This window comes from Falco peregrinus, chromosome 2, assembly GCF_023634155.1.
Source record: "Falco peregrinus isolate bFalPer1 chromosome 2, bFalPer1.pri, whole genome shotgun sequence".
In the NCBI taxonomy this organism is placed as follows: domain Eukaryota; kingdom Metazoa; phylum Chordata; class Aves; order Falconiformes; family Falconidae; genus Falco; species Falco peregrinus.
Window position 1 is genome coordinate 85,938,375 of NC_073722.1, and position 21,840 is coordinate 85,960,214.

The window sequence follows — 21,840 nt, forward strand, 5'->3', positions numbered from 1 at the left end:
GGGTTGAGGAGGTGGTTGCAAAGACGCCCAGCTTAGCACTGCTTGGGTGGGGGAAAATCCAAATCCTCTAAACATAATGGAAAGAGAGTGGCAAAGCAGATGAAAAACTTGCACCACTCGCCCTGCATTTGGTGAGACAGCAAGGACGAGTGATTGACGGCACCGGCTCTGCTGAAGTCTTTCTCTGCAGTGGGTTATTGTCCTGTCAGCTCTGCCTGCCCAAGGCCTTATTTGACATGCTTGGATAAGTGGATTGCATCATTTTGATTCTGCACGTGTTCTTCTCTCTACAGCTTGCTGGTTTTGTTCGCTCTTGAGCTGTAATTGTCTCCTGTCCTGGTGGAGTATTTGCTTGGTTATTTCTTCCTCAGTGGCAAGTGAGATTAACCAGACAAAAGTACAGTAACTCCTTTCTCTGAGGAACATTAATGAATGTGCTGATTTATCTGTTCCTTCTTGTATCACATGCTGCAGACTGATGTACCCAAGAACTGGCGTTGTCATTTTTCAGTCTTATAGAAGTCTGTCTTCCCATTAGTGCTGCTCTTGCCCTCTGTTTCTGGCTTTCAGTTTCATCTCCCAGAGGAAACTGGGATGAAAATGAGAATGAAATACGGGTTTCCTCTTTAAAAAGAAAATAAACGAAGCCTTAAGGGCTTCCTATTGGAATGTGATGGGATTGGACTCCTATCTCTTATCCTTTGAAAGTCCCAGCTGGAATTATTTAATGTCAAAGCATGGAATTTCCCAGTGTGAAATTCATTGCTGGCTAAGGATGCACTGGGGATTAGAGAGACATCACTTTGCCAGGGTAGCGTTGCTGTCACTGCAGGAGACCTCACTTGCACAAAGGGACGTTGCTGGTCTGTCCTGCTTCAAAGCTGAATCTTGGGGATGAGATTCTTCAATTCCCATTGAGGTTACATGCTGTGTGACTGACAGCTGGATTTGGGCGGAATAAACCAGAGTGGGTAACACTTTGCACTGCCTGGGAATAGAGAGAAAAAAATGAGAGGCAAGAGCAGAACATAATTTACTGATTTTCTTGCTTGGTAATGGGGTAGTTTGCTAGTGCACTTTCAGAATTTCCCTAAGACCACTTTGCAGTTGGGTGATTTTGCTCATTTGACTGCATGACAAAAGAGTCAGATTGGATGATTACAATGATTTCTTGTGGTCCAAAATTAAAATAAAATAAAAATCTATGGTATGGAAGCCTGATGTCTTGCAAAGCTTTAGCTTAGGTAACAACATTCTGCTTAGGAGTAATCTCTTAAGTTTTGGAGTAGCTACTACAACTACTACAAAGTAGTTGTATAAAGAAAAAATGGGAGTATATTCAGACAGTACATTGGGTAACCACTAAATGCCTTCCCCCCACCCCGATCAGAGATGATTATTTTAAGTAGGCATCAATGTCTGTATGTTAGGGATCTGTAAAGCACTTAAGGAAAATACAGGCTGATAGCTGTATGTGCACTGACTGGTGTGGTGTTAACAAGGTGCAGCACTGTTTCTGAGACTCATAAATCAGCAGTTGTTTAGGTGATGGAGGGAGAGAGAGGAGCAACTGTCACGTTAAAAGAATAACCTTTCTGGCCTCTTTTTCTAAACTGTTGATCTCTTTATAAAAGAGGATTTGCCCTGCTGTTCTAATAAGAGTTGTAAAATAATATATGTGTAATTAGAATTTAATAATGATTTCTGTGACTGGATCTACAACATAAGCTGGTTCAAGTGATTGTGTAACCTTTGCATTGTGTTCATTATCTAATGTTGAAATAACAGCTGGAAGTTGAGAGACTGACATGTAGTTTTAAAATTACAGAGCTTGAAATTGCTGCTGTCTGTAAACATACGAAAATCTATTAATGACCTTTGAGCTCTCTGACTGAAAATGTTTTGTAACAGAATACATCAAAATTGCCTGCTACTATAGTGTATGTTTCGCCTTTGTCAGCATTTGCCTAGAATACAAATGAATATTTCATTCCTGACTCAGATATTAGAATATTTGGAACTATTCTAGAAAGCCCTAAGGATATAGGGAAGCATTTGGTTGCTCGTTGTTTGTTCTAGCAAACCAGTTATAGAGGAGCTATGAGCACGTGATGTACTAAGCCACTCGACATGGGAGAACAGAGCTGCTGGCGAGACTGACAGCTGTAGATCTCTGTTGTACAATGCATTTCTCTAGCAGCGTGTTTGAGGATGAGCAAGAGTGATGAGGGTGGCACAGATGCACTGTCCTGGACTTTTCCATAGTGCATGTGACATTTAGATGTTTAGAAAGGCATTTCTCTCCTGCTAAAAGACACCTCAATCAGAGTTTTCCCCTTAGGTTGTAGTAATATGCTATGGGCAGCTATTCCTGGAGATGGCCGGCTTCTATGTATTTCTTGTTCTTGGATCATTTATATTTATTCTTTTTTGTTTCCTAGCCAGAAGTAACTACCAGGGGACTAATTATTTAATACACGTTCTAGACCTCATGGCAGCTGAAGTGAAAATTGTTGTCTACCACTGAGGGCAACTGCAGATATAGTAAAAAAAATGCCTCCTAGTATTGTAGTGTTTAAACATAAATTAATTTATCATGCAGCACCAGGGATCAGGATATGGGTGTTTTTTCTTTTGGAAACTCTCACCCCTGCAGTAGTTGGCAGAAGTGAATTTGCGAATGTTCATCTTCTTTAGTGCAGTGTTCGTTGGCTCTGTGCAAGCTGTGTCAAACTGCAGTTGAAGCTGAGCTCCCAGACTGCTCTGCTGTTGCTGAAGAACATTCATACCTCTGTTCTGGAGTGTCTTGGGGAATGGCACCCTTCCTAGGAGGGTGGTAATAGAGAGTGTAGGCTGGAAGCAGAGTCTCTAAATGTCCGCAGCTACTTGTAGAGTGAATGTGTTTGAGGGTGTCACTGTGTGGGAGATTTGTCTGGAGCTTTCATACTGTAAGTGATACAGCCTTAAGAGCAGAACATTTTCATGTCTATGTTTTAAAAGTATATACCATAAAATTAGTGGAGATGACACATGTCGTTGGATCAGGAATCCTAGAAAACAAATTAGAACTTTGCATTTGTATTTAGTGGGTGGAAGCTTTGAATTACTTAAGAAATCAGGCCTCAGGTTCTTGAATTCATGACCAGGCTACCTAAGGTGTGTCTTTTAAGTCTCACGGAGGAAGCTATTCGCATGGTGGTCAGAACAGGCATGTGTGGTTGCTCTATACTTTGCGCTGTGAAGATCAAAACTTTTGATACAGAAGTAGAGATGTAAGAGACCAACTGAATCCCTGCCTTTGGTAAATGAGCCATATGCCCAGCCCATCTGCCCAGCCAGGTTGGCTCAACACCATTTCCAGAGTCCAGCGCATGGAAGCATGACATTCGCCTCTTCCCCTTTTGTTATTAATTTGAGAGAGAGCCAGTATTTCTGGGCATTACTGTCCATAGTAATAAATAGACTGGAAGCTTCTTTTACTCCACAGTGACTTCCTGTTTTTTCCTGACTAGTTTAGCTGAAAATTGCTGATGGTGAAAGCATCCAGCTGCTGTACCAGTTTTTGTGCTGGTAGGACCCTCATGCCTTTTTCTTTGGCAGCTTGGGGCCAGCTGGTGCAGCTGGAGACTGGGGCTTGTGTTACCTTCCTGGCAAGATGAGAAATGAGTGATGAAACGGCCACATCTGGCTTCAGGCAAGGAGCTGCTTCTTCAGGTCCTAATTCTGTCACTCAATGGGAGCTGTTTGTATTCAATAGGAGTGCCTGTTTAAATAATCTGGAGAGAAGGGGAATTAGTTCAGATTAAGTGTTTAAAGGCTGCTCTGTAAACAAGCTTGTGATTGCTGCCTATCAGCAGTATGAGCCCAGCAGTGTCACTGAATTATCAGCACACTTGAGGAATGTCTTCCCAAATCACTGGACCTGGAGTGCGTGCATGACTGTGCTGCTTACTTGCTGGATACCGTTCGGCTTCAGCCAAAATGTACTTCTACCTGCTGTGAAAGCTGGGCAAGTTGGCTTTGTGGTGCACGAACAAGCAGCACCTTTCAGCCCTCCTACAGCCTGTAAAACCTGGGCAGGCTGGGCTTGCAATGTGCCTCATTTCATCTACCTGAAAATGGTGCCCCCGCTTCCCTTCAATCATTTAAGCTCCCTTGCTCTCTGACACACTTTCCACTGACAGTAATTCTGTGAGCACTCATTGGGCATTTACTGCCATCACTAGAGGAAATACTGATGGCTGAAAATGGGATCATTTCCTTTCTGATGGACAGCAAGCACCTGTGGGAGTTTTAATAGCTGTACAGTATGTCTGTAAGTAAGTAGTGAGGAAGACGGGTGCAGTTCTCTGCAGTGAGGCACCCGCAGGCTCTGAAGAGGAAATTGGAGGAGAGGGAGAAAGCCACGGCTGGCTTCCAGTCGAGCTTGCAGAGTGCAGCTTAAAACAGCAGATTTTGTGTATCCACCTCCCCGATGGGTGATGATGGAGAAGAGTTTATACCAAGGACATGGACGACCATGTGCTCACATTCATGCAGATTCCCTTGACCTCTTACAAAAGAGAAAGTATTTGCTGTACACATTCTTACTTTTGCTGTCACCTAAATAACTGTTAAGCTCTCTGTTTCCAGATACTTGGTACTACTGTGGAGGCAGAGGACTGTTTTTTTTCTTCAAGTAATTGAGGAGGAAGCAAACAGCAGGAACCACTTTCTCCCCAACTTTTTAAAACAGTTACTGCTCAGCACTTTATCAGTATTTATTCAGGCCTTGTGCAAGGAAAGAGCATTCAAAGCCATCAAATCGTTGTGGATTGAAATGCATTTAAAAGTAGAGTGATACTGACCTTCCCTTTTTTTTTGGCTACATTGTGTTGAGGTAACATTTGTCCAAGGTGTCTCTGCTTGGTACAGTGTCTGGAAGGTCCTAGCAGCAAAGGTCTTAATTCATGGGAGATGTAACAAGTGGGCATTTAGCAGAGTACAGGCAGCTTGCTCTTCAGCTCTGACAGGTGACAGGAATGCAACCTCTGGTAATAAATTTGGCTGTTTCAATTACAATGAGTTTCTTGGTTCATCTACTTTAAAGTTAAATCATGTATCATAAACCTGCAAACCAGTGGCAGCTTCAAATGTCTTAACATTTCCAAAGCTGTCTTGTCAAAAAGTCATCTTATTCTTGAGCTAAACACGTGACAGGGTCATAGCAAATGTGATGCATTTTAAAAAGCAAGACCCAAACTCATCTGGAATATGTCAGCTACAAAAGGAGAATAGCAGTCTAAGGTTAAACAAGCAAGGATTTCATTTGCAATCATTTTAATTGATATTGATGGCGTTGCTTGGATGTGGGGTCAGAGCAAGAAAGTCACTTCACATCTAGACTCTTCGGGGGTTTTTTTCCCTCTAAAAAAGTTGTAGTGGCTTTGGTGGAAAGGCTAGGAGCTTGAGTTACATTTTTAGTGAAGTTCTCAGTGGGAGAGAAGAGAGGGCAGGAAAGTAAAACAAACAAGTGTGTGTTATATTACAGGAGAAGTGACAACTTCCCCATCCATGAAAATTGCAGCCAGCCGGCTGGAGATGCCAGCAGAGTGCCTCCCAAGGCACTCTGAGCTCTGGGGAGGTGAAGCTGGGCTGGCCTGCTGCCAGGTGGGGCTTCCAGCGAGGAGCTCTGTGCCGAGCTGCGGGCCAGCCTTACCTCTGCGCCTCCTTTCCCTTTGCTGCCCTCACTGTGTACTTTTTCTACCCCATAACTCTCTAGAGCAGAGCTGTCAAACAACTTCTCCTCTCCCACTGTTCAGGTACGCTCCTGCTCCTTTTTTAAGATCTTCACTTGCATTTGCTGCCTGCTCACCACGTTGAATTCAAATGTGATCATCTTGGTGTGGTCCTACCTGATACCCTCCGGTAGAGTTACTTCTTATCACATTCCTTTTTTCTCCCCTTTTTCTCTCACTATTTACCTCATTTCATTTGCCTGTTGGCTACTGATCTTTTCATGTGCTGGCTCCTGTTCTTGCAGTGGTCTCTCTCTCTATGGACCCGTCTTCAAATCTGTGCCTTTAAAGTTAATTCCTTTTGTGTATGTTTGTCATGTATATTTCTAATATTATCTTTCCATTTGAATTACTGTCTTCTGTGTCACCTTTATGCAACTAAATGGACAGTAGATTTTCCTTCGTAGCGGTCTGGTCTGTATTTGTAACATGCTTTGCCTACTTAGAAAGCACGAGAATATTCAGTCAGCATTTGTTTCTACGTTGCTGTTCTATAAACTGGATATCAGGTCAATAGGAATATTTTAAAAGTAACCTAACTAAAAATAAATCTGTTTAAGTTCCTCTCTGAGCCAGGATCTCTCCCAGAACTATTAAACAAACATGTTTGACAACCCTACTGCTAATTGCATGATAAAGTTGATATAAGGATAGATGCTGCTTAGATCCTCGGGGGCTTTTCCATTGCAATTTTGCTGAGAGAAGCTGAAGACAGAAACAGTGACAAGCAGGGTCAGTTTTAGAGGCAGCAGTGGCTTGGTTGGTGGTTTGGGTTTTTTTTAATTATTTCCTTTGCATGGATCCTTCTCCTGTTTGATGTTCAGTGGGATATTTCACATTCCCTTACTTCAGGAATAAGTGCTGCATTGAAGAGTTGTGGAGAGAGAAGCTGGAGGCAGTTTCCCTTCTGGGAAATCAGCCCATATAATCTGAAGTCGGCAGAGACAGGCTGGCAGGAGCGGAATGCAACCAGTCCTTGGCTGCAGGTCTGTCTGAGCCTTGCAGTGTCCAGTGGGCCCTGGGGACAGGGGATTGTAAATGGACTTGATTTTGCACCAGGTGCATTTCAAACTGAAACTTGAGGGCTGAGGGTTGTTATTTTATTAACCATAGGTGATTTTTTTGTCCTGCGCACGCCAGCAGCACATTTGATCTTTTTCATTTAGCTGTGTGGGTTTTACACTTTTTTCATGTTCTTTAAGTGTTTCCCATGTATGAAAGGTATTTACGACCCCAGCTTCCCCCTACATGCTTTCTGAGATCTCAAAGTGCTGTGTAAACTCAGAGGATTATGGTAGATTTTGAGCTGGCCTGAGCAAACAGGCAGTGGTAACTGCAGCCAGTGGATGACTCTGGATGTGAGCTTGCACCAGGGTCCTCTAGAGCTCATGGTTGCTTCCTGATCAGACAGACAATGTGGAGTCCACTGTGCAGAAATGTATTGCTGTAGCATTTTAGGGGTAAGAATAGTCTCATTCCAGATCCGAGGGCTGTGCACCTTCATTATTCGTAGCTTTATTTTTAAACTGAGCAGTGTGCCTTGGTGACAGAAGAGAAATGGCTTTTCAGGGAGGAGTCTTCCAAGTGATTAAGGATGTTGCCAGCTCCACCACAAGCAGAGGTGTAATTACTTAACTTTGGGTTGGGCCAAATAGTGATGGGGGGGGGGGGGGGCGGAAATCACAGACATTTTTATTATGGACTTTCAAAATCTGTTGCAGAGTCTAGGCTGAGGTCTTTGCCCGTGCATCCTCACAGCTACTGGTGTGCAAAGTATTTCAGGTAGAGCAGCTGGAGGAAGTACCACAATTACGTTTTCCACTGAAGTGTCCCTTGGTATCTTGGTACATCGAAATAAGCAAATGGGGAGATAGAATCTGTATGTTTCATGGAGTAACTACCAGGAGAGAGGCTCTAAAGAAAGGCCTAATTCTTGCTTATTTGTAACCATGCAGCCAGTTAGAACCATCTGCACTCCATCTGCAGCCCAGACAGACAAGGGGCTGCAGATGGAGAGACTGTAGCCTGCCCTGGGAAGGTGTGAGAGAGATTCCTAAGTGAGGACAGGTAGGAGACAGCCCTGGAAGCAGAGAGTAGTAAGGAACAAAATAGTTTTGTATGTTCTGGAACAAGATTTGGCAATCTCCTTCCTGGAACCGAGAAGAGAGAATGGGCCTGGATCCACCAGCCTTCCCTGGAGGAGGAGATTTACTGGCCCTGACAGCAAAGGTAGCCAGGTCTGCTGATGCCTGGGTTGGGCAGAAACCACAAGGCTGGATATGGAGACCTTTTGACTTCAGGGCTTGACTTCATACACTGTGGCTGCGTGAAGCCCTAGGCTTTTACATGATGCGCAAAGGGCAAAAAAACCTGCTGGTCTGGGCTTGTCTGCGGGGAAGGCTTCAGTGGAGCTGTTTGTCAGAGGCCGGTCTCACCTGCCAGCTGGGATTTCTGGATTGAAGTCAAGGTGCATCAATAAACGTTGGTTCACTGTAGTGATGTGCTTTATATTCTGTATGTGTTTAAATTTTCCAGCTATTGCCTGTGCACAAGCACAGATGCACGTCCAAAAATAGTAAGCTCTTGTGCTAAGTGAGGTCCCCAACTTGGAGGTCATAAACTTTAGTAAAAGACCAATTGCTGGAAGGCTCTTTTAAAAGAGTAAATAGAAAGGAAACAAAGGAGGCAAGGACAGAATCCCCATTAGCCCCCTCCTGCTCTCTGACAGAGGCTGCAAAGAGGTCTGCATTTAGCAGCATAGAAAATAGCCCCACTGTCACCCTCTGTCAGAAGGGAGAAGCTGAGTTCGGTGTCCTGCGCTCCCACAAAAAGCAAAGTCCTGTGAGCTGCTTCCTCTGCTGAAGTGGTGACGAATGGGACAGTGCAATAGGCTCTCTTGTCATGGGGCTGAGAAACTTGGCTTCTTCCCTGCAGCTGCCCCAGATGTGCTGCAGAGCTGAGGATGCTTCCCTCCGCTTTCCTCCTGCCAGAGGCAAGCAGCAGCCTCAGCTATCAGGGCTTGGGTCTTAATTCACGGCTGTTTGGAAAGTGCTTGAGATTCTTGGACGCAAGTGGCACTACAAGCGAATGCATTATTTCCTTGGCTTTGATCCAGTTATGACTGTATTCCCTGAATTAATTTTGCTAGTAGCTCAGTGATGAGACAAACCTTAAATCTCCAAACAAAACGGGGATAAAAAGCTAAATTTCTAAGTAGGGAATTTTGTAGGATTCAGCAAGGGGAAAAACACAGATTTGCAGACTAGTCACGTGGTGAATTGTCTAAAACCTGCAGTGAATGTGTTGTGGGTACTGAGGGAAGACTTTCCCTAAGGCATTAACAGAGGCCCAGTCACCGTGTGAAGCCAGTTAGAATTTGAACTAAAATGACCATTTACTGACTTTGAAAGCATCCTTAAAAGTGAACATGACACTGAGCTGAGCCAGCAGCGCGTTATTTGCTGGTGCTTTCAGGTGGTGGCTTCCCCTGCCACAGCCCGCTTTCTCCCTACCAGGGGCTCATGTTTCTTCATGCAGCATCTTCGGTGCCTCTGCTGTCACATTGCAGCTGCATCTGGCTTTATGAAGAAGTGCACATTTTTGGTGACTTCTGTTCCTAATGTTTTGCTGAGTGTCAATTAACAGATGTCATTTCTATTGCACTAGTTTCTGATTAGTTACTAAAGCTCAGCGTTTTGATTTCTATCTTAGCAACTTCCCAGTAAATAGGACAGTGTGACCTTTTAAGTGGCGTCTCGAACTGCTTCTTTTAGAGTGTTATCTTAAAGCTAAAAACCAAAGTGAGCAACTAAACACTAATTGGTATTCCTTGTTTTATCACCTCACGGAGTATAATGCCAGAAAATAATTTTCCTTGCTCTTTCACTACTTATGGCCTTGGCAAGCTGAGCTGTGTTCTGGAGACAGTGCTACTTTTAGTTTTGGGGCGGGGGTTGTATCTTTGGGAGTTTTGCAACTTGCTGTATATATGTGTGCTTTAAGAGGAGCTGCTGAGCATGCAGGACCCCTGTGTAAGGTGTATAGAGATTGTGTGCTGGTGCTGGCTAATTGTCTTTCAGCCTGGGTTGGAATAGGAAACAGCTGTACGTATTTTATCATCATGATTCAAATTTCAACGTCTTTGTGACCCTGAAGTGTCAGTGCATCATCTCACTTCACAAGGAAGGGTAACTTTAAGCAGTGAGTAATTTGGAGTGGAATCAGCATGTTGCACACTGAGGCAGTCAATTCACTAATTAAACTAGAGGGGGAGGAAGTAATCTAGAGCAATCAGCAGGGCGTTTCATCCCAATTCCTAATTTTCTTTTTTGTTGGGCTTTAGTTTTTGAGAGACTAGAGAGCTAATGATTTTCATGAGCTTTTTTGCAGTGCTGAAAGTGTGTGTGTTGTCATGAGTGAGTTGTATTGCAAACTCCATTCATGTAGGATACAAATATCCATGATGTAATACTTCGAGTCAGAAGTGAGGCATTTAAAAAAATTTCTGTGGCTGAAGCTGACAAATTTTGACATGGTAAATGGTGTTTTTAAGGTATCTTCTCATGTGATGTATTTACCTTGCATAAAAAATAATTGGGATAGAGATTCTATAACACATTCCAAAAAGAGTTTAGTTTTTACCCTTGAGCATTTAATAAAAGGCACTGAGGAAAAAATTTATCTAGCTGTAATGAACTAACATCATTGTGACTTGGCATATTATTTCTTAAATGCTTTCTGTGTGGTGTGTGTAGAGGGAGAGGTTGATATATTGTCACCAAGAGTTCAGCTTTCAGCCCTCAAAGATGCCAGAGATAGCAGTAGTAATTCCCTTCTGTGATCTCACTTCCTATGTTAATCATCATGACATGACATACTCGCTTTTAAACTGTGCTTAGGATGTACGTTATAGTCCTGATTCAGGGCAGACACTTAACACTTAGAAGTGTTCAACCTCTGTTATGTGCTTAGATCCCATTGATCTTGGCGTGCTTATTGAATGCGCGGTAGGCTTTAGAAGTGCATTTCTCCATATGAATGCTACTGTGAATCAGAGACTCTCAGGCCCAAGGGGGGTCTGATATGTTGCTTTCTGAGATCAGAAACAAACCAAAATAAAAACCACCTCTGTTTCAGTTGAACAGTTAAAAGCTTTTCTTCAGGATGCTGATTTGTTCATGTGCTGTTGATGTATGGTTCCTGAATTAATCTGAAGAAAACTCATTTTCATAACCAGTACCAGCATCTCTGAAATTAATGAAACACATAGCCTGGAGAGTGTTCATCCTAATCTAATCTAAAATTACTGTTTGCATTGTGCGTGCCTAATTATTCATCTTAAGTCATGTCTGGAAAGAACATGCTGTCTTGTTTGTGCTTTTATTCAATATTTGTACTGCTTAATGCTTAAAAGAAGTCTCAAAGAACCTAAAGAACTTATTTTTTTTTCTCCTTCCTTTACAGAAGGACATGTCGCTAAAGCCTCAGGAGCGGAAGGAAAAATGGGAGAGGCATCCAGGAAAGAAACCTAGAGAGTCTGAAAACTGTGTGTCTGCTGAGCCGAGTGAAAATGGCCACAACAACGATGCTGGGAGCTCTGAGAGAGAGGCAGAAAGAGGCAAAGAACGGATGAAGAAGAAACTCCCCTTGAAGCTATCCAAACAGGTAGGGAAATTATTTCTCCTCTGAAGAGACTGCATTATGACATTGGCCACTGTGAAGTGTTGTCCTGCTGCTGTTGTTAATGTAACTGCCTTCTCTGCTAACTGTGCTGGTGAAAACAATGTCTCTTAAGAGACTTCTGGCCAAGTGCACAGGTCCTGTGTTGTGGGCAGGTTTCATAAGCTAAAATGGAAGATGAGGTATACTAGCTAATCTAGGAAGGAAGGAGCAAACCTCCCTTGTATCCTGCAACTTTGAGACAATGTGGTAATCCACACCATAGGTTTATGGCTCTTACACAAATAGAAATCATCAGTCGGATCATAGTTTTCTTTGGGGAAAGGCATGCTTGTTATGTGCACCTGGGAAGTTGCAAACATGAATATGTCTGTCTCATGAATCAAATTCATGTGCCCCCAAAACAGTATGTTGCGAAGGAGAGACTATTCAAGTATTTTAGAAGTGAAAAGTGAGTTTGGAGGAAGTTGTGCTCTGGGGAGTCTTTTCTCTGCACTCTTCTAAAATGTTGTAGAGCATTAATGAATTAAGAGTTGTCATGCTGGAGGGGATGATTGTGGAGACTCCCACCTGAACCACAGTGTGTACAGAGCCAGGGAGATGACAAAGAAGAGGCAGTATGGCTAGCAGGCTATTTATCACTTAACTGCTGCTCTGCAGGGGGATTTTTGGTGTCCCAGTGTGCATTCATGGTTTTGAAATCTATGTGGCACAGCAGCCTGTATCTGTGAACAAGCTCTTTCCTAGTTGTCTGTCAACATGGTACCAAATGGCAGCCCGTGGGAAGACCAGTGTACTTGACCCTCCAGCATTTGTTCTGTGCTAAGAAGTACACTGATGAAAAAAAAAACCAACAACCACATCTTCTGTTCTGTGACACTAGTTCCGTATGCATGCCAGACAACGAAAGATTGAATTGTCCAGTTATTAGACATGGGTTTTTTCAGGCTTTAAAAATTTCAGGATTTGAAAGGATGGTTAAAGTTATCTAATGTAACCCCCAGCATAACTTCACCACCACACACTATCTTTTGTGATTGTGTTGTAGCATATTCATTCAGAAGGGCTCATCAGGTTGTATCTTAGAAATTCTAATGGACTGCTCATGGCCGCATTCTTCTGTTGGCTAATTAGCAGACTTCTGTTTTCTTCCTTTTTATTTAAAAAAAGTAAACAGTTGGATTTCTTCCCTGCCCATGGCAAGGGGGCTTGGAATGGGATGATTTTTAAGGTCCCTTCCAACCCAAACCATTTTATGATTCTATGAATTCAATACAAATGACTTACATAAAGATGTTAGTACTTTTCTGCTTGTAAACATTTAGGTAGCAAATCATGTAACCATGCACTCCTACTAAAGTATTTGCCAGGTTTGTTTTCTTTTAACTCCCCAAAGTGATACCAGATGTTTTGGTTTTAGACTCATCAGTATGTATGTAGTTAAAATATATCAAGTTTCTTGTTTGCTTTTGATAGTAGTTGAGTGATGGGGTTTCAGTTCCCCCTTTGGTTACGGATGCAATGAGTTTGTGCACAAATATTCACTCTGTACAAATAAAAATGACCTTTTATTATGGGTGAATAGATGCACGTTTTAGTTTTGATGAAAGTTTGAGCAACTAGGATCCTTTTCTTGTAATCCAAACCCACAAAATGCTAAGCATGTATTTCAAAAGAGGTCCCTGGCTTTGGTATAAGATGTTTAGAAGCAGTAGTGCTGGATGGTTATTCCTGCCTGCTGCTTATACCAGGATTATGGTATTGTACTACTTCAGCTCCTCTGTCTTTGTAAAGATGCTGTTGTGTCAGTTTTTTTTATTTACATGAAAAAGGCCCAAACATGAGTCCAGTGACCCTTGCAAAGTATATGTAAAGCTGGCTCACTTTCCACTCTAGCCCCTGGAGTAACCTTACAAATGCTTATGTTGGTGCAACTGAGAGTGGTGCAGTTGGAGTATGGAAACAAGGAGCACTGCAGGAGGTCATTAGATCTCGATTGCCACCAGTCTCTCTAACATGAAAGTCTGGCTTCAGTAAATACTGCCTTTCTACAGGTGTTAGAGTTGTTTCTTCAGGTCTGAAATTACGCTGCAGGGGGTTTGGTACATTTCAGGTATTTACACCGTTGTGGATATGTGAGGCTGTGCTCTGCTGGGCGGTGGGGTGGTCCCCTCTTCCTGGAGGTGGGGTGAGCTGGTTCCTCACCTGCTGCAGAGGAGGAAAGGGTTGCTGGTAATGACATCTTCTGCAGGAAATTTAAGACTAAGTTTCAAGTAGTTGTGGCCACTAGGGATTTTGTGATACTTCCTTAGAAACCTTTGGGATAGGAGATTTTGTTACACTGGCCAAACTCCAGTTTCTGTAATTGTATGTTGCTGCCTTAGTTTACCAAATAGTTAGATTATTTGTATTTCAGCTCTGAAAAATAAGGACATTGATATCTGTTTCTTCTGGCTAGGATTTGGTTGACATCAGTGATTAAACAGGATGTTTGCCTCCACATTCATGAAAACTTGAATGCAACTTTCATTGTTTAATCTTCACACACACACGCAGGCACCCACCCACCCACCCCATAAGTAACAAACTCCAAAAAGAGCAAGGAGCTTGCACAAAAAATATAAAATAAATCCTGTAATGAGTGACTCATTAATAAACTCTGCCTCTTTAAACAAGTCACGCTTAGAATTCATCTTATATTGAAACGGGAATTTTTTGAAATACCTCGTATTATCCTGGCTGATATAGTTGTGAAAACCAGACACATCTGCAGGTCTGTAAGGCTGATCAAAGTAGCAGTAAAATCAAAGCCAGATAAACCAGGCTATTCTTAGTTCAAACTAATTATGCAAATGATACAGACAAGTTCAATAATTTTTTATTTTTTTTAATAACCACAAAGTTCACACCTAGAATTCTGGCATATCCTGCCAAGCTGTCTAGACAAATCGGCTGTAATATTGACTTTCCTGGAATTTGGGGGTGATTTTTGCATCTCAGGGTTATTAAACATAGGTTTATACCTAATTTGGAAAGCTTACTGTAATTAATGCTGATTATATTGAGATGTTGCTTAGAAATTACTGTTCAATTTGAAGCTTTCCTTATACTCTCATCCCTTCTCTTCACAATGCTACTGAATTGTCATCTTCTTTATGCAGCCTCCTCTAATAAATCAAATTGGGCATTATAATTATGGCATTCTGCTAATCCTTGTAGAGAGGTGCAAAGTGGTAAGCTGATTTGAGTGTCAGGTTGTCTGCTTTGTTTAGAAAATTAGATTAATACTTCACTCTTTTTGACAAAGCATCCAAATCACTGTTTGCTCCTGAATGGTTCTTCGGTACCTCAGAGTATGGGGAGAGGGTTGCAAAAGCCAGTCAGTCCTTTCCAGCCTATTACTCCAACTGTGTATAAAAATCATTCAAACACATTTATCTCCTGTTGTAACCAAGCATAGGGAAAAGGGCATTTCAAATAGCCATAGGTCCTTTGCCCAAAGATTTGTTGGGATTTGGGACTGTTTTCAATGTATGTGCGCAGAGAAGGGTGCTGACTTGAAACTGGTGCTCTATGATGGGAATCCACAAACCCTCTCACAGTCATCAGGGGTACATCAAGGAATGAGAAACTGTTTAGAACTGTGATGTCTTTCAGTGTCACCAGTGGCCTTGCAGTGAAGCTTGCCCCTTGGAAAGTGTGTAGTTGCTTTCAACACGATAGTATTTGCTGGAAATTGAGTCATTGTCTTTTTTAAAAGCCAAGACTAACCCAGTGGTTTGTGGAAGGGAATCCCCACTACAGCTGCAGACAGTGCCTGTGGGAGACAGGATTCCTCTATGCTTGAGTGTATAATTCGTTTAGATGAAGTAAGAGGTAGATACATGAGGAAGCCTCTTAGTTCCAGTTACACTTCCTTGTCTTGTCCTAAGTAATTCTTCTAGTTTTTGGAGTTACCCTTTGAACTTTGAGTCTTTCGCCAGCCTTAGCTGAGTTGGTTTTCTCTTGTCTGGGTTTCTTTTTGGAGTTGTTTATTCTTCTGAACATCTGAGCAGTCTGGGGTCACCCTGGATTTAGAACAGTGGGGTTTTTCTGATTTTTCAGGACCCATTGCCCTTTCTGTACGTAGAATAAAAATGGGCTGACCTCTTTCTGAAGAGAGTTGGGGCTAATAGGAGAAAGTTGCCCCTATTTTGAGTTGGTTTAACCTCATGCTTTGTGGTTAGTCAGCTCAGGAGCATCATGGTATATTGAATATGTTTAGATGTTAAATACGGCTGTAATAACACTCTTCAGCAAATAGTCATTTGTGATGGAGATGAGTGTCTTACACCTCCTCCTTCCTTTTCTCACTCACTGTTTAAATCACCCAAGATGAGGAAGAGTCTCAAAGAAGCTGAGGAGAACGGGGTGGTGTAGCACATATTTAGTGCTCATAAATAGCGTGCTGGGTTTGGAGCTTGGGAGGCAAGGGCAAGAAAGCTAATGCTGTCAGGTTGCTCCAGAGGTGTTGACATCTCTGTGACTTCAGCAGAGCTTCCTGGAGGGAGGGAAAGCAGAGTTAATTCCTGTGTTTCATTTGGTCCCCAGTCTTTGTCAAACTGCTGAGGATTATTGATGATTAATGTATATTGTTGCTGTGGCTCTTGCTGGACTGGAACTGCTAAATTATACTAACATGTTTGATTACCTATTCATCTTGGTGGTTTTTTTTTCTTCTGTGATGCTCATCAGCACGTTATCCAATGTTCATTGATAAATCTAACACCACCGCACCCCCCTGCCCCAGTAGAACACTGCTCTGGGTTACTGCTGATCTGAGTAAAGATGATACACTAAGTAATTTTCCATCCTGGATGCACATTGTTTCTTTTGATGTCTTGGTGAAAATTGATAGCTTGTCTTCAAACGAGTTACATACTCTTGGCCCCATTGTGTGTGTGGTGGTGGTACTGAAAGACCACGGGGCTTTTCCCAAGGTAGAGAGAAGCAGTCTAGGAAGTCATCTGGCTAATGCAATAACCTTGTATGGAAAATTCCCTTTAGTATCATCCTGCTTATGCTGACAGTTGGGCAATAGGAACACATAGCTGTTTGATTCTTATTTGTATTTTTTCTAGATAATGATAAATGGTAAATCAAAAACTTGGATGTGCTTTTGAAGCCACTGGTGGGCTGGAGGCAGAGCATTGTCTTAACTGATGCAGAGTTCAGAGACTGAAACAGACCTTTCTTAGCTGAGGTTCATCAGCCACGTAGGAGAGTGAGTCCAAAAAATAACCTTTGGAGTCTTTGTCAGTAGGCCAGAGGACAGGTATAGATACGCCTGTCCTTCCGTGTCTTAATAATGTAGCATTTGGAAGCTGAATTGTGTCTATGAGGGTCTAACTATAATAGCAATTTATTCTATTACCTCCAGTATCTCAGGCTATTAAAAGCAAATGAATTCTAGGCAGCCAACTTACCAAAAAAAAAAAAAAAAAAAAAAAGGAAAAAAAAGAAAAAAAAAAAAGGGGGCCTTTAGTGTGGGTTTTGGGGATTGGCTTGGTTTGGTGTGTGCTGCTTTGGTGTTTGCATTTCACTGCTTTTGAACGCTGAAATTATACAAACTGGTTTCTTTTTGTTTCTAATTGATGTTAGCCTTTTCATTAGCAGATATTGTTATTTAAATGTTCTTTGAAACTAAACAACAAAGCAAAAGGAAAAAAAAGTCCCATTTTCTTTTAATCAGGAAAGTGTTGCTTCATGTGTTGCTTAAAACCAGGATCCATTTCTACCTTTGTAAGTACAAGAATTTACAATTTGGACATGAAAGCTCTGTGCCAATTAGTTTTAAGTATGCATTTATGATTGCTGGGAGAGTTGGTCTGTTAGCATAGCGTGAAGCCTCTCTGCCACTGTCTCCAGCCAGGCTGTCTGGAAGCCCAGGGAGGTGGCTTCGCTGGGTGCTTGGATTCCCTCCAGCTTGAGGCAAGGCCAGCTGTGGCAGCCTGCTCTGGCCAGGCGTGGTGCTCTCGCCCAGCAAAGCCTTCACCAGCACGTGCTCCTTGGGAACATGTGGACAGCCTCCCTGGCTTCAAAGCTCTTAATGAGGTTGTAGTGCCCGGGGCGGGCCCCGGGGGATTTTGGAGGAGGTCCTTATTTCCGGCTGATTGGGGCTGCACCGCACAGGCACAGATGGCCTTGCCTTGCTCTCTCACGCTAATCTGCGAGTGCAGAGACTTCACAGCTGCCTGGGAAACCACTGGGGACTAACGGTGCAAAGTACTGAAATGGGCAATACAGTATTTAGTCATTAGGTTTGCTAATCCAAGGCCTAAAATCAGCCTCATTTCAATCAATAGCAATCTGTTTGCACTGTCAGGAACTAATTTAAAAATCTGCTTTAAGTCCTGGTTAGGCACTTGGTATTCTGTTTTCTGCATCAAAGTAGAGGGGAAGCAGTGGGCATAGCACAGCAGTGGCAGGAGGAGAAAAATCCTTTGTAAATAAATAGTGGATGTTTATTTCCCAAATGAAACCCTGCTATTACAAAGTGCTGCTGTTTTTGCTAAATTTATCCAAGAATTCATCGAGATTCCTGAAGTGGCTGCAGAGCCCAGTCTGCAACAGAGGGAGAACTTTGTGGTATGTTTCGTTATTTCAATGTTTCTTTCAAGTGCTGTATGAACCTCACACAAGATTTGCATTGTAACTGTGACACAGGTAAATTCATCACAGCATTGCAGCCACCTTTTGAGAGCTATGACACAGCTTCTGTAACAGATCTTTGTAACATACTGTGCTTCAGGAACAGTGGTGCAAAATAGTGCCATAAAACCACTGGGAGCTATGGCAGGAGAAGGCCTTTGCTTAAACTGGAAAAATGTATTTCAAAACCCGCTGCAGTTCTGGTAGGGAAACATAAACTGAGGAGATCATGTTTATTAGAACTTGGGGGGGAGCATCCAACTGTTTTAAAAATAACACTGAAGCATGAAACAGAAGCATATACTGAATTTTGCTAGACTGCAAATACTATTTTCTGAACGGAGTGACGTAAAGCGTGTTTTGGCTGCTGAAAGCGTTACGTATAGGAGAACATAGCTTTTGTCTTTTTCACTGATGCAGTGAAATAGTCATTCACTTGTTTGGACCAGTGGGTTCCCCTTTTGTAGCTGACCCTCACTTGCCCATATTTCTGCTCCGTGAGCCCCACTCATCTCTGCTCTTGTAGGACTTGTCTGATCCTTCCAGAGAGGCTCAGATGACTCAGTGCAGCTCCTTGGTGTGCCCTGGCCCAGCAGTGCAGCTGGGGGATGCTGGTTCCCTGCTGGGTCAAGCAATGTTTAGCTCATCTGGACCAGCACCTTTACTGCCATGGGCTTCAGTTGGGTGGGGACCTGCTCGGGGGCGGCAGAGCAAGCAGAGCTTAGGTGGACATGAGGATGGGGATGCGGTGCCTTGCCACATGCACTCTGCTCCTTGCTTTTTATTTAAGGATCATAACGCTGTTATAATAGTATTGACCCTGCTGTGTTCAGAGCTGGACCCTGAGGCTTTGCTTGCGGCACTGGCTTCAGCCTTCTTTGTCCCTGCTTTTCCTCTTCTCCAGAATTCCCATCTGTCCCCATTCACCTCTCCCACTTAACAGCATTTGGGCAACAGCAATGTGTTCAGGCCTCCAGATGGCTGCTGGCACTTGTAACACGTGTTAGAGCAGGTTTAGAGAGCACAGTGATGAAAGCACTGGGTGCTACTAGTGCTTTCTCTGCATTGGGACTTCTTGCACTACCTCCAGTGAAGCTGAACCGCAGCATCTTCAGAGACCTTATTTCTCCATCTCAGTTCCCCATCTGAGAAGATGCGATAGCTGCAGAGCCAGTGAAGGGTGGCCCAGCAGACGTGGGTGACTCGAGGCGCACACAGACATTTCATAAATGGAGCAATCTGGAGGAAGCCATGCAGAGCAGCTCTCATCTCACCAGAGCAGTCCCTGGCAAACATGGGCTTGCAAACAAGACTTGATCTGACATTCCTGGTGTTTTGAAAGTTAAAAAAGGTCAGAAAATTCAAGTGATAGGAAGATAGTTAAGCCATACTGCTGCAGTGTAAAGCAGAAGTTATGTTGTACGCTCTGTGTTTTAAAACTCTTGCAGGTCACCTTTAACTTCTCTGCCTGCAGTTAGATGACTGCTAAGGACCTTAGGTCACATTTGCTTAAATATAGCCTCAGACAAGTGCAGAATAAAGGGGAACAAAGCAATCCTCTCTTCTCCCTGATGTTCTGTAAGTAGCTGTGAATGAATCTCATTACAATGGCTTCTTTTGAAAGGGAGAAATAAAAAGGAAATTTCATTGCATACAACTTATGTGGCATCAGATGCTGTAAAAAGGTTGCTGGTGGTCATTGGTTACATTGTTATAAGGAAGAGCTAAATGGTTTGTAATTTAGAGAAGGGGATTTAATTACATGAAGTAATTTACAGGAAGCTATAACCACTTGTATCTTTTTCTCTGTTGAATTTAATTGGTTGACATAAAGCACAAAGCACTCTTTCTTTTCCTTCTTCCCTCCCCCCCGCTTTTTTTTTGTTTGTTTGTTTTGTTTTTGTTTTGTTTTATTTGTGTATTTGCTTTTGGAGAAGAGAAGGCACCAAGATAGAGCACTTCTGTTGTATCTCGTGGTTTTAGCAAATTGAAGAATGGAGAAACACAATACTGTTTGAATGGTGCTCTGGCTCTGGCTACTCCCGGTTATGTGTGCTGTTTGAAGAGAGTCAGAGCCATGGCTGGAAGTTTTTCTTGACATCTTTTCATGACATTGAGACAGCACACATTCCAGGTGTCTTATGAGACACCTATGTCTGTGTAGAGCCCTTTTTCCTGGGTATAATGCAGATGCTGCAGAAAAGGCTAGGATCTAGAAGCGGCTGAAGCAGCTGTGGCCTTTTTGCATGGTTTTTTTCTGGCTTGGACAAGAAGCGTCTAAAGGGTTATTCCATCTTGATTTAAGCACTAGCTGCCTAATATTTTAGCTAGCTTTGCACAAGGGTCTGGGGTCTGTTACCTAATTGTAGCCCCTGTTCTCGGGCTTGCACCAAATGTCTGCAATAAAATACAAGGCCTCTGAATGGCAGCAGGGTAGGGTATGATTCCTTGTCACCATCCCTGTAATTTTGGGGGTGATCACAGGTATTTTTTTGTGTGTCTGTGAAACAAGCGTAGTAAATGCAGACGGACAGTATTCTTCCTCTCACATGCTTATCAGTATAATAATTAAACCATCTGTGCAGTTCCAGTCTAAATCTGAGCTGATTTAAAACAAACATAAAAATTACATCCCAACGTCACTTCTGGTTGAAGCAGAATAAATACCTTTTCATGAGATACTGTTACTTTCAACACGCAGAATTTTTCCTTGCTTACTGTGGGCCACAGACCTCCATTTGTGCAAAAGACTGCTGGGACCGGTGCACTGGGAGCTGTAGCAGAATCCCTTTGGCAGTTGCCAGTCTTTGCCTGGTCCAGTTCACTTGGTTTTCTTCATGGCAGTGTATCAGAGATGATGCTGTTTTCCACCTCTCAGTTGCTCTCACTTCATAAACTGCACCCTTGGGCAGTGCTGGCCACATCCCTTGGCCTCTTTGCTGTGTGGATTCTTAAGGGAGCTAGTTTTCATACTTCTGCCTGATGGGTGGTTTACATGAGCTGTTGAGAATATACGCAGCTTGAGTAAGCACATTTTTGGTTTGAAGACATCTTTTAGCTAGAATATGCACTTATTTTTCCCTTTAATCCTTCAAGCAAGGTTACTAGTAGCTATTCTGGTGAATGTCATTGCACTATTTGTTTGGCAAAATCAGTCTGTGAAACCTGTGCAATTTTTGTAATGATTTGTCTAAAAAACCCTGAAGAATTAAGTAAAGCCAGCAGGGATCTGTGATAGATTTAAAACTCTTCCAAGCTTACTGGGTGAGGGAATCCTAAGGCATAGCTGGATATGTACGTATCTTTTAACACAAGAGTTGAAATATGCCCTGTCTATGGACAATTTCTCCAGCTGTTAGCACTGTAAATAGATTCTAAAGTTTTTCTGAAGTTGAGCCTTGAAATGAATTACTTTTATTGTTTAAAAATCCTAGCAAGGAGGATATTTAATATGTTAAGTTTAAAAATGATAGGTATAAAATCTTATTATCATTATATGAAACTTGGGGTTTTTTTTCTGGTGGTTTTTTCCCCCCTTCTCCTTTCTGGTACCTTCCTCTCAATTTAATTCCTTTACAAGTGGGGTTGTTGAGATTACAAAGTATTAATTGGGTAGCTGTTGGATTCAGAATGTTACTGTCTAAAGTCAATTACATAAATATATTCAGTTTTTTTAATTTAAAAACAATCTTTC

At 42.5% G+C, this 21,840-nt stretch overlaps 1 protein-coding gene across 23 annotated transcripts in view; it reads left to right on the forward strand.

Moving 5' to 3' along the window:
- Positions 1-21,840, forward strand: part of FBRSL1 (fibrosin like 1) — a 547,946-nt gene that overhangs the window by 138,775 nt on the left and 387,331 nt on the right. For all 23 annotated transcript variants that reach the window (XM_055795612.1, XM_055795613.1, XM_055795625.1 and 20 more), the window contains exon 2: positions 11,241-11,441. In XM_055795612.1, coding sequence (XP_055651587.1) covers positions 11,241-11,441 — 201 coding nt within the window. The remainder of the gene's footprint in view (positions 1-11,240; positions 11,442-21,840) is intronic.